Below are 13757 nucleotides of genomic sequence, written 5' to 3'. Positions count from 1 at the left end.
CAAAGATTGGCAACTTTTTGATAATCTTGGTCCAATTTTACGCGAATATATTATTCTGCAAACAATTCCTCGTGAAAAGGAAATACCCACATTCGGTAAAGAAACACCCATAGTAGGTACCTATACCTACTTAAGACTACCTACATATATTCAAAGAGTACCTACGTTCGCGTATTGTAAATACGTTATCATATTTCGTTTTACTTACGCCAAAAAGACTTCATATTTTGGTGAAATATTTCACGGAAATTATATAATACCTACCTCACTTCAGACACTTTATTTAATGTGGGAAAATGTTCGATACAACAACGCAGGTAAAAACGATAAGCATATATAAAAAATAAGTTGAAAGCACACCGCGTGTAGTGTATAGGTAGGTATTGAATACTATACCATCGATATACTTTTGGTATTAGAATCCGCTTATAGATAACCGCCAAGTATGACTTCAATTCATGTATAGAAAACTTTTCAATATTTCATCACTTCTGCCAAAAATACCAAATCTTATTATACGGTCGACTTGTTTCCTTTTGAAAAATTCATATTGAAATTTTTGAAACAACTACAAACGACTACACAAGCGAAAAATTTGTATTGAGGGAAAACTTGAGATTCGTGTGTAGAATTTTCCACCCTGATACTTACATGTCGATTTGTCGATAGCTCCCCTTCACCTTCCTATATTCTTTCAATGGAATTTCTTCTGAATAGGTTTGTAATGGAAGTTCAATTATATTATTAGAATTTTTTTAAGTACAAAAGTCGTCGGTATAGGTACAGGATAATTTTAGAAGATTTAATTTCCGATCAAACGAATGTCACTTCGAGACACGTTAAAAGAAATCAATTTTATCAAATTGTTTTACATTGTTTACGAGCAAACTGTTGAGCTGGCTGGAAGTATTATTCATGGGCACCGTTGCAGAAACTAAAATGTCGTGTCCCGTTGTTAGCGGAACCTCGTTTTTGTCTCACGATACAGCCGACTGAATATTTAATATGGAAATGGTTATTGTTGCTAGATAAAATGGTAGCAAAGGGAAATTACGTCCGATCAAAGGTTAAAAAGTAATTTTGTGATTGATTCTTAATCTGCGGAACACATTTTAATGCACAGGGCTCATTTTAATGACGAATATATTTATGTAACCAATTCATTTGCAGAAACATCGAAGGATATTATTTCTGAGACTAATACTGCCTCAAATTTTTGAACCGGGCACAGCTAGATCGAAAGGGCATACAAAAATGTATCACCGGTCAAAATTTCAGATGCTAAAGTGCATTTCTCGATTTTTGGTGAATTTTTGAAAATCAATTTTGAGTCAAAAATGGGGAAAAATCAAAATTTCATCAAATTGACTTGGAATGCTAAAATTTGGTATAACTTTTATTTTTGACCCCCATTAATTGATTGGAACTGGTTTTGACCCGTTTTGAGCTATTCTGAAACCTCCATCATTCTGATTTTTGGAAATTGAAATTTTCTCAAAATTTCACCAGATGAAGTTGGATAGCTGAAGTTACTCTATCAGCTTATTTACCTTAAGTTCAACATACTGAGTCGACTGAAGCTAATTTGAAGCCGTTTTGGAGCTGTTTTTAGAAAACTGGAATTTTCAAAATGTCGCTGGAGGCGCCAGAACGGTCTGGAACCAACTTCAAAACAGAGTAAATTTTTTCTTTCCAACATTCATTTTGTAAAATTTTGTAGGAATTTCAACTTTCAACATTTTTTTGGAGGCTTCAGGACTGCACAAGATGTTTTGAAACCACTTCCAATCGATTCGAGAAGAGAGCTGAATTTCAGTTGAAGTTCAAAATCAGGAAGGGCGAGGCTAAAGGTTAAAACTTTCACGGATATTCTTTTTCGCCAAAACCTACGTGTAAAAAATAAATCAAATTGAGCATAGGTAGGTAATTAGGTTTCTATCTTTTTCCTATACGATAAAAAAAGTAAACAAAAAAATCACTCTGGTCATTGCCCTTTCTATCTTTTTCCTATACGATAAAAAAAGTAAACAAAAAAATCACTCTGGTCATTGCCCTAACAGTATCGTAGTAGATAAAGTTATACAATTATAAGAAAGTTATCATATTAATCGGAAATTTGTACGAACGAGGTCGACTTCGGTACAATTCGAATGATTAATAACGGAAATGGGATGTTTTGTGCCCAGGCAAGGCTCACAGGCCGGAGCACACAGTAAAAACTTCTCTTGTAATGATAAATAATGATAATAAGTTTTATTAGTCTGTGTGGTTAAACAGTGTGTATGTAAGTCGTAAGTATATGCAATGCAGAGAGTGTTGTACCGGTAGGGGATGCGCCCGCAGCTTCCACCTAGAGGGAAGTTGTGTTCCTGTCGGAGTGGCAGCACTGCTTACGAGTAGTGCACTCTGTCGAAGTAGTTCGAGATGCGCCACTCCGAGCTTCGAGCTTTGAAAGCTCGCTAGGTATATTTTCACTGGTGCTAGCGTAAGGTAGCAAGTTCAGAGCTTCCGCTTGTAGTCGATACTACAAGTGTATTTTATTTAATAATGTGTAGTGTATTTTATTATAAATCTTCGCGTGTGTTATACCAGAGAAGTGAATAAAATATTACGAACATTTAGCGGTCTTATGATCATTTATGAGGTGTCTCAACATCAATGCAATTTGATATCTTTCGCAAGGATATCGGGCAAGTTTAGGTTCCCTGGGCTTATTATATGCACGCTGGTCTTGCGGAGGTCTCCCTCAAAGTAAAGACCTCCCAAACCACCACATATTTGGCGCCCAAGCGTGGTTCTCTAACCCAGGGCTTTTCAAAATTGCATTTATTGCAATATTTAGGCGCAAGCAGAGACATTTTAGTCGAAAACGAGGCACACCGCGTGTTCTCAAGCCTAGCCTACAATTGCGCTCGTAAGACGCAAATTGCAATTTATTGCAACGGAAACTTGTTTTCCATTTGAGGTTTTACCTCACAGAGACGATTCGAAGAAATCGCGAATTTTTTTTATCGTTTATTCGGAAAAATTTCGGTCCAATTTGGTCAACGAGGCGACCAACCAGTCAACCAGGCGACTGCAACAATCAACCAACGGTCAACTTGGCGACCGCAACGTTCATCAGAACAGGTACGTGAGTTTTTATTCTCGAAAAAATCGCGAAAAAGTGTCGAAAATCGCGTAATAAATAGAGCTTTCATACCAAGTTCGACAAGCTTTGGTTTGGAAAAACCGAGCACAGTTGAACAAGTTCGACACGAAAGCTCAAGGTCAAGCGCCGAACGTTGTAAAAGCTTGTACCACGTACCTGAAACAGAGAAGTTACAAAGTTCGATAATGGCTACGAATAATTTGGAATATTTATCGGATGAATTTCTTGAATTATTACCTGAACGGATGCGACGATTATATGAGATGACGGCTGAAAATAATTCTCCAAATCCTGGAATTGACAATTCGCGACGATCCAGTTTTCCATCGATTAATCTGGATACACGTGTGACAAAATTGCGACCTGGAATCAGAGAATACGACAGTGACGGCGTAAATCAGAGATGTGTAAATGAAAATCAGAGATGTTTAAATGAAAATCAGAATAACAGTAAAAAGCAGCTGAGACGTTCGACCAGAAATGCTGCGAAAGATGCTGATTTTCGACGCCGTGAACAATTAGGAATTCAAAAAACACCTAAATCGAAGCCACCTAAAATTAGAGATCGAAAATTATTGCGCAGTTTGCACGAGAACATTTTGGATCAGAGAAGGGAATGGCGAAGTGCTGAAATTCGGATCGATTCCCAGGAATATCAGGAAGCACTCGAAGATGGTGATTTGGATTTTTTAAAAACTGACTTAGACGAAATAGATGCGAATGGTGCCGACGAAGCTATAGCTGGAAGCAGTGCACTGATGTCAGGATTCGAAAATCCTGATGCATCGATAAACCAAATTGAACTGGAGTATGAACTCGAAGATGAAATAAACCGATCAGAGAGATGTTTAAAAAATATTGCTGAATCCAAAATGGCCCAAATTTGCAGTTTTGATCCTGTGAATTTTGAGAAGAAAATTGATTTGAAAATTGAGAAAAAGCCTGATGAGCAATATCCAGCACCATTATCTCAGGACGAGTTAATTTTTCGAAAATGGGCCTATGCTGCATCTGATAATCACGATAAAAATGAAGACACCATTAGTAGTCGAGTAGTTGACTCTGAAAAGGCGATTTCAAGAACCAGAGAGGATGTAGGTCACTTATATCTAGAGCTACGTGCTCAAATGGCCAGAATGAAATCAGATCTCAAAAAAGATCACGAGAAGAGGATCAATGACCTAAGATCAGAGATGAGAACAATCTTCAGAGCCTACAGGGAAACTACTGATCGAGTACTCACCTCTCACGTGCTCATTATAAACAAAATGAAAGAGAGAAATATGTACATGAGTAATTTAATGCATCAGATTCAAATGCAGTACTTAGAAGATCAAGAAAATATGCAGATCGAAAGAGCCGAGTATTTATCATGGAAAGATCACGTTGACGGTTTCATAGCAGAGCTTCATGATCCAGAAGAACCACCCTACCAGCCCCCTGTTGTGCCGACAGTTGTGCACAACGTAAACAGTAGCAATGCCGATAACACTGCCAGTCGCAGCAGTGTAAATCCAGGCAAAGGCGCAGATCTTTTCCGAGGAAGGAGAGGATCTAGAGATCGATCAAGGTCCCCTGCCCCCTACAGGGGCAACACCGATAACGACAGCCGCAGTAACGAGAGATGTGGCAACAATGGTAGCAGTAACAATAGCTATCAAACGCATGATAACAGACCTAATCGCGATAGATCATCGTCAAGAGAATCACGATCAAACAGAGATGATAGAAACAACGATCGAGACCATCGAAATGATCGAGATAGCAGAGATTACCGAAACAACGATCGAGATAACAGAGATAATAGAAACAACGATCGAGGCAGCCGTGATCGACAAGACAGCAGAAATGATCGAGATAACAGAGATGATCGAAATAGCGATCGAAGCAGTGATTATAACAACAACAATCGTAACAGCTTCGACGGCAGCAGTAATAGCAGTAACTATAATCGCGACAACAGAGATGATCGACGAGATGATCGACGCGATGATCGAGCGAATGATCGACACGGAAACGACGACGATCAAGAAGCGCAGATTGATCCTAGATGGATTCAGGCTGAACGCGAGCAGCAAAACAACCCCCCAGAACGTAAACTGAATTATAGAATCAGATTTGGGAATTCAAATTTCAACATAAGACCAGACAGATTGCGTGAATTTGGGGTAAGATATTCGGAAGATAATAAGTACCAAGTTTACAACTTCTTGCACCGATTTGAAAGACGTATGCAGCCATACCAAGTATCCCAAAGCCAGTATTGCGATGCCCTAATGGTCCTGATTGATGATAAGCTGATTCATATGGCACCTTGGAAAGATTTGCAAGAAAACAATACTGATTATTATCAATTGAGAAAAGATTTCATCGATTGTGCTTGGGGTCCTCAGAGACAAAATGAGGCTAGAAACCATTTCAGAAATATGCCAGTGTGTAAAACATCTTCAACCACACAATGTTCAGAATTGATGATATGGCTGAAAGTGCTCAAAACGACAAATTCACCATTCGAAGATATCATTATGATGATATACTATAAAATGACACCCAGCCTCAGACCTCGCTTCACTGAGATTGAATTGCAAGATATCAACGTTTTCGAGAAAAGACTGAGTGGAATGACTCGTGTTGAAGAATTTGCTCAGAGACCTCCTGAACCAGAAAGGCCTGCTACTCAGACTCGAAATACACAACAAAGATCAGAGAATCGTCGATCCAGTTTTGGTGGCACTGATAGGCGCTCCAGTTCCTATACAGCTCGGAATAATACCAATGAAAACAAAAGTGAGCGCACAACTGACAGGTATAAAAAGCCAACCTACGATAAAAATAAAAGTCAGCCCAAATCAGAGACTACCAAAAGCTACCAAAAAGACAGAAAAGATGAATCTAAGTATAAAAAACCGAAGGAAAAGACACATGGTGTTAATCAAATGAGTAAGGAAGAAACACCATCAGAGAATGAAAGCTCAGAGGAGCAACAGTCCCCCCTACCTCACCTGAGGGATCAATTGATTCAGCAGGATTGCCGTCGGGAAACGAGTAGCTGACGCGTGCAAATTAGCACAAGTGGAGCAATTCCATGAGCTACCACAAGAAGAGTTTGAACTCATTGGAGATTCACTCGCCGTATTTTTAGCAAATATAATACCACGACGAAGGCCTGAAATCACTCAGCCTTATCTCAAAGAACAGATCAACATCAGCGATCTGAAAACAGCCATCAGAGCAGCCACCTTTACGAAGAAAAAAGCCATTATATCACTGGCTCAATATGAACTGAACTACTCAGACATGGCTTCGAGTGTTGTGAAAAATTATGCGAAGCAAATTCTGGACAATTTAAAGCAGAAAGGATTTGAAAAAAATCATTTTGCTGTTCCCACTGGTAAAGCCAAAAACTTCTGCAAGTAATCCAGTATCAATGGACAAGTATTTTGCCTACAGAAGAGCGCTAGAGTCACTGGAAGACGATGTTGTGTCATTTTGGTGGTCTCCTGCTGCCTTATTTTTGGACTTGAAAAGAGACTCACAAGATCGATATAAGCGTCAATTTCGAGTTGATAAAGATTACAACATGATGCCAGTGATGCATAAATTCCATTTAAGCAGAAAAAATGGCAGATATTATCCCAGATTTGCACGCAAAACAGAGTTGTTCCAAGAGATGGATAAAATGTACAATTACGATTGGCATCAGAAGAAACCTCCTGAGAATGGCACTGAGCAACATGGCACTCAGACTGAAGAGAGTAGAGAAGTTATAACTGAGGAAGATGGCTTGCAATATGAAGTAATAAAGAAGAGAATTCCGATCGAAAAGAAGAACTCAGACATTCCTAAAAACATCGAAAAGGAAGTCACTGATGCTGTAAAGAAAATAGAGAAGTTAAAAAAGTTCATGAAACCTCAAGCGCTCCAAAAGCTACTCAACAAGATAGGAATCCCCTCCCCCCATGAGGAGGAACGAAACTTATCAGAGACGTTGCAAACACCTGTTAAATCCGCTGGGGCATCAGAGAAGTTAAAAATAACAGTCAATCACGTGACTGGGGCAACCCCTAAGCCCCCCAACACAACACGTATATCTCAAAATTCAACACATGTGCCTCAAAACACAACTCAGAGTGCACAACCGACAGCAGGAACTTCGTTGAATTTAATCCAGCAACCTCTTACACCTAAACCACCGCTGCGCAGACAGGAAATTGAGGCTCGAGTCAGAGAGCAAATCCTCAGAGAAAAAGATAAATTTGACACGTGTGTAGTGCCACTTACGATAGATGGCACCACTTATCCAGCGCAGCTCGATACAGGGGCAACTCCTAATGTCATATCAGAAGAAACTGCAAACACCCTGCTCAGAGATCACTATGATAGCATTCAATATATCATGCTGAAAAAACCTATTGTGTGCTGTTTAGCTGACGATTCAAAGGTAGAAACATACAGATATGTGATTGTGCCAAAACTCAAATTTGGAGATTGCGAGCTCAAAATTCCATTTTATATTATGAAAGGGTGTAACCAGACTTTTATAATTGGTACCAAAACCATGAAGGTACTTGGAATTAAGACTGATGTGGAAAACAAAAGAGCCACATGCTGCCCTCCAGGCCAAGAGAAGATTGAAACACTCAACTTTATGACCGAGGAAGAGTACAAGAAGAAGATTACACTCAGACGAATCAGAGTAAAGAAAAAGAGCGTTGAGCAAATTGATCACATATCCAAAAGAGCAAACACAGCAGATAAGTACCAGGAAATGGAGCCTGAAGATGTGGACGATGGTCCAGAGATATTTTTGGAAACACTGAAATCGGATTTGGAGCAAGCTGTAAAGGAAGAAACCATTACGAAGAAACAGGCTAAAAAAGCATTTGACATACTCAAAGAGTTCGCCTGTGTGTTCAGTAAATATCCTGGAAAATGGACAGGACCGCCGATGAAATTGAGATTCAAGGATCCCAAAAATATAAAAAGATTCCATGGCCCTAAGTACACTCCATCTAATAAACAGATGCCACTTGTGAGAGAAGCTCTCAGAGTGATGATAGCCAAAAAGATCGTTGAACCTTCGACCTCACCTTACATCAATGCTCTAGTAGCAAATATCAAGGGTACCGTCACAAAATCTAACTACCTTGTACCGTCACAAAATCTAACTACTTTGTAATTTAATATTTTTTTTTTCAAAACCACCAGGAAATACCACTAAATGATTTCACAAATAAGAATTTTGGCGATTTACTCAATTTTGAGGAAAATACTCAGGTAGTTAGATACTGTGATGCTAACCATTGGTACGCGTCACAATATCTAACTACCTTTTTTTTTTTTTTCGCTGAAAATACTCAGGTAGTTAGATACTGTGATGCATACGCGTCACAATATCTAACTACCTTTTTTTTTTTTCGCTGAAAATACTCAGGTAGTTAGATACTGTGATGCATACGCGTCACAATATCTAACTACCTTTTTTTTTTTCGCTGTAAATCGCGGGAGGATGTGTGCGGTGGTTCTCCACTACGACGAGGGACATTCTCGTGATGTTAAGAATGCCAAATCAACGAATCAATCCATTTTATTTTGAAAAATTATGAAAAAATATGCAGGTATGTGTTGTATGAATTCATGTTTTACTTCCTTTTTTTTATTTCAATACCAAGAAAAAATATACTCAAGAAAAAAGATGCCTGTTCAATTTTTCAAACCAAAAAAAAATATTATTCACAGTAATTTTGCCATTACATATAAATCTGTCTTGTAGTATTCAAATTTCAAATTATTCTTTTCCTGTGTTTATTTTATTTTTATAATAATCAACCATTTACAGGGTGTTCCAGAATAACCTTTCACATTTGTTTTTTTTATTACTCTGAGAGAAAAATGTTTACAAAAATTCTTTTACAACCAAAATGAAGTAGAAATATGCCGTTTTTAGACCGTATATTTGAGTTTTCATTAAAAATGAAGTTTTAAAAATTTTTCCATCGAGATATTTTCCTTCATTTTTGACACATTCAACCGAACATTTTTTCAAATTATTGAACACTTCTCTTCCAATCAGTTGCGACTCATGAACCTAGAAGCTGTTTCAGAGTCCTAGATTTATCTCGATACACTTTTGACTTGGAATAACTCCATAAAAAAAATCGCAGGCTGAAAAGTCAGGGGATCAAGGTGGCCATTAAATTTCTGGTTCAACACGTCGACCATAACAAAATTATTTGATGACTGAAGTGCTCACGCGCTAAACATATGTGTACATCCCTGGTAGTTCCAACATGTTGGAAGGAAGTAAGTAACTCTATTACGTCGCGTCTGTCTTTTAGTTCGGAACAAGAAACTCGTTTAACATTTTGCCTTACCCCTCACTGTTACTGTTTCATTAAACACACATGGTCCCACTATACCGAATTTAGCCACGCCCAACCAAACAGTCAACTTGGCGGAGGTTTAGATGTTTCTCAAGTATTATCAACTGATTCTTTGTACACTAGAAGCGCACATTCCAATTATTCACTTCACCATTTAGATAAAAATGAGCTTCGTTACTGATGAATAAGGAGTAAAGAGTTACAGGAACCTTTATTTTTAAAAAAGGCCTTCACAGTAAAAGCACACTGTACAGCCATCTACTTCTCCAGGGCAAAAAATAACTATTGAAACATAATTCGGCATGCTTTGGCTACCTAGAACCGCCTTTACCATTCCCCTAGCTCCACTTGAACACAGATCAGTGGTTACCAAAATGTGAAAGGTTATTCTGGAACACCCTGTATATTTGACAACCTATGGTACAAAAAATTTTAATTTTATACCTGCAAATTTTTTCATAATTTTTCAAAATAAAATGGATCGATTTGTTGATTTGGCATTCTTAACATCACGAGAATGTTCCTCGTCGTAGTGGAGAACCACCACACACATCCTCCCGCGATTTACAGCGAAAAAAAAAAGGTAGTTAGATATTGTGACGCGTATGCATCACAGTATCTAACTATGTACCTGAGTATTTTCAGCGAAAAAAAAAAGGTAGTTAGATATTGTGACGCGTATGCATCACAGTATCTAACTACCTGAGTATTTTCAGCGAAAAAAAAAAAGGTAGTTAGATATTGTGACGCGTATGCATCACAGTATCTAACTACCTGAGTATTTTCAGCGAAAAAAAAAAAGGTAGTTAGATATTGTGACGCGTACTAGTGGTTAGCATCACAGTATCTAACTACCTGAGTATTTTCCTCAAAATTGAGGGAACCGCAAAAATTCTGTTCCCTCGCCACATTTCTGGCAATTTTGCAATATTTTCAAAAAAAAAATTGCAAAAATTGCGGGTAGTTAGATTCTGTTATATTACCAATATCAAGAAAAATGGTGAGGTGAGATTGTGCTTGAATCCTATGGAACTGAACCCTATACTCGAGAATGACTATAACGAAGCTCCACTGCTCGATAGAATTATAACAACAGATGGACGTGCCAAAATGTACTGTTGCCTCGATTTTGTGGCAGGATTTTGGCAGATGGTGCTACATGAAGCATATAGGAAGTATTGTGCTTTCATAGTAGATGGAGAAGTCCACCAGTTTATAAGGGTGCCATATGGATTGAAAGTGTCATCTGCATTATTTGTGAAAATGATAAATACCATTATGAAAGCAAAAAAAGGCAGAACGAAGTATGTAGACGATGTGCTACTCAAGGCAATGACTTTCGAAGAGATGATGGAATTACTAGTTGACACACTGAAAATAATCAGAGATAATGGACTTAGGCTCAATCCAAGAAAATCAAAGTTTTTCAAGAAAAGTATCAACCATCTTGGTTTTCAACTCCAGCCTGGCGCAATTTTGAAGCAGAATAAAAAGCTCCAAAAGCTTGATGAATTCAAAAAGAAGCACACCAACAAGAAAGGTGAATTCAAACTCAAAAATGAAAAAGAAGTTATGGCATTTTTGGGAATTGTTGGATTCTACAAGCGCTTCATCGCAGACTATCAGCAGCTAGCAGTGCCACTTTATGAAGTGACTCGAAAAGAAAACTTCAAGTGGGGTGAAGAGCAGCAAAATGCATTAGAGATGTTGGAAACTGAGTATCGTAAAGAATTCAAATTAGCCACTCCCATTGATGGTGCAGATTTCTACTTAGAAACGAGTTTTACCCAAGATGCCATGAATGCGGTGGCATACCAGAAAGACAAAGATGGCGTAGATCACGTTGTGCTGTTTGTGAGCAACACATTTAAAGAGCACCAAAAGAAGTATACAATAATAGAGAAAGAGATGTACTCGCTTGCGAATGCATTAAAAAAACTCGAAATGTGGCTTCATGGATATACTGTGCACGTCAGAAAGGACATAATGTCAGTTGTGCACCGATTTAACACCTTGGCTCAAATACATCGCAAAGCAGCGGCGTGGATAACGCATTTTAACTGTCACAATCTTGTCTATGACCTGCCAAAAAGAGTTGGAAAATGGTGGGATAGACAGGCACCTGAATTGACCTTATACAGCACGAATTGGACTCATATGGTGCCACTTGGCGTTGTTTACAAAGATTTGGTTAAAGAGCAGTTGATTGATTGTCTTAAGAGGCTGGACTTGTACCAAAACAGAGATGAAAATTGGTCAAAAGTCATTCGGAGACTTCAAGCAGACGAGATTGACATGACTTCTAAGCAGAGAAAAGCGAAGAAACAGCTCGAGAAAAAATATGTCATTTTGGAAGAAGAAGAAGGTGTCAAAATATTGCATCGAATCAGAGAAGATGGATCAAAAGTGCCATGCATGCCTGATGAGTTGTACAAAGATACCATAATGTACCTACATGAAGAGTATGGTCATGTGGGAGCTGCCAAGATTGACTCAATATTTCGACGCATGTATTATTCGCCAAATGTGCCAAAATCTGCCAAATTGGCCACAAGCGAATGCCTCGATTGCAAACACAATAAGAACTTTGGGCAGAAAAAGAAGCTAGAGTATGCTCAAATTGAGTCTTATGGCATAGCAGATGTCTTGTCAGCTGATTTAATTGGCCAGATCGCAAACAAAGCCAAGGACCCAAAATACATGCTAGTAGTAAAGTGTGTATTCACTGCCAAAGTGTGGCTCAAAACCCTGATTGTGGCTACCAAAGAAGAGGTCTCAAAAGCGATGAAAGAGATACTCGAAGAAATAAAGAAACTGGGGCACAAAGTGCGCAAAGTGATCACTGATAATGGCACTCAGTTTGTAAGTGATACCTGGAATGATTTACTCAAATCCTATGGTGTGAAAATTGGCCACACCACTAAGTATAATCCACAATCAAGCTTAGTGGAAAGAACAATGAGAATAATCGGCGATAGGCTGAGAGTAAAAATCAACCAATCAGCAGAGGACTTCGATTATACTCATCATGGCTGGCACAAATATGCCAAACAGGTGGAAAATGAAATAAATAATACACCTACAGAGTTCGGAGTGAAGCCAAATGAAGTTTGGGGAATTCCTGATAACTTGGCTCAAGATTTGCCAGTGCCTAATACTGGAATAAATGCCAAATTCGAATTGAGTAAATTACGAGAAGAGCAACGTGCCAATAATGTTCCATCAAGAACATCAGAAGAAGCTCTAAAACTCAAAATGGACCCAAAAAAGCTCATTGTTGACAAGAAAGGATTTATCTGGGTAGCTGTAGACGGAGCCTGTTCCCAAAATGGTACAGATGAAGCAATAGCGGGTATCGGAATCAGTTGGACACCTAGTGGAGACTTCAATGTTTCGGAAAGAGTTGTGCACCCAGAATATAAAAATTCGAATAATTTGGCAGAAATCATTGCACTGATAAAAGCGATGGAAATTGCCCTAAATAACCAGATAGAGAAGCTCAAAGTATTTTTGGATTCCAACTACTTGGTCACTGCAGTAAATCACAATTCAAAGAGATGGGTAGAAAATAACTGGAAAAATACCAACAAAAAACCAGTTCATCACAAAGCAGCATTCCAGCAGGTCATTGAACTGATAGAGGGGAGATATGCCGGACCTGTAAGGGTTATATAGGATTAAGTATATGTGTTGGTAACACTGATCACGCGTCGCGACACAGGGCTACAAGCCCACGGAGCGGCGCTGCGGCCGATTGTTATATTGTTGAGGTACGTAGTGATCGGACGTGTCGACGCGATATAATCTCGGTGGTGTATTATAGCCATAATTGGCAAGAAAGCGTATTATATTAGTTTTAATTGTGTTTAATTATAAGTAATTAGTGTTAAGTGTAAAGTATCGTTCAAAGGTATTTAATTGTGTTTATTCTTTTACGTTTAATACATAGTGTCTTACACGTGACTACATTTTACTTATTGTGTGATATAATTGATATAGCCTTTTGCCGGGGTAAGTAATATTCTCAGAGTATTCAGCTTATGCAAGTATCATCTAGTGGTACTTAATATCATTATATTTACATTGGCGCCCAACGTCAAGTACTTTTTCATTTTTTGCTTATTGTCTACAGACAAATAGAGAGCCGCTAGAGCTCGTACACGCTTGCTATTTTTCTTTTTGGTGGTAAATCCGCAAATAAAAGATTAAAAAGTGGCTTTATT

At 38.4% G+C, this 13757-nt stretch overlaps 2 protein-coding genes across 7 annotated transcripts in view; one reads left to right on the top strand and one right to left on the bottom strand.

Moving 5' to 3' along the window:
* The window catches only part of hiw (highwire), a 304196-nt gene that overhangs the window by 205761 nt on the left and 84678 nt on the right, over window positions 1-13757 (top strand). The window lies entirely within an intron of this gene.
* The window catches only part of LOC135847378 (uncharacterized), a 92916-nt gene that overhangs the window by 39794 nt on the left and 39365 nt on the right, over window positions 1-13757 (bottom strand). Inside the window, exon 2 of one of the 2 annotated variants that reach the window (XM_065366877.1) lies at window positions 3389-3514. The exons of the other annotated variant lie outside the window; for it this stretch is intronic. Coding sequence (XP_065222949.1) covers window positions 3389-3478 — 90 coding nt within the window. The 5' untranslated portion in view covers window positions 3479-3514. The remainder of the gene's footprint in view (window positions 1-3388; window positions 3515-13757) is intronic. 2 annotated transcript variants of the gene reach the window in all.

This window comes from Planococcus citri, chromosome 5 (genome assembly GCF_950023065.1).
Source record: "Planococcus citri chromosome 5, ihPlaCitr1.1, whole genome shotgun sequence".
NCBI lineage: Eukaryota > Metazoa > Arthropoda > Insecta > Hemiptera > Pseudococcidae > Planococcus > Planococcus citri.
This window is presented reverse-complemented; position numbering and strand designations above follow the sequence as displayed.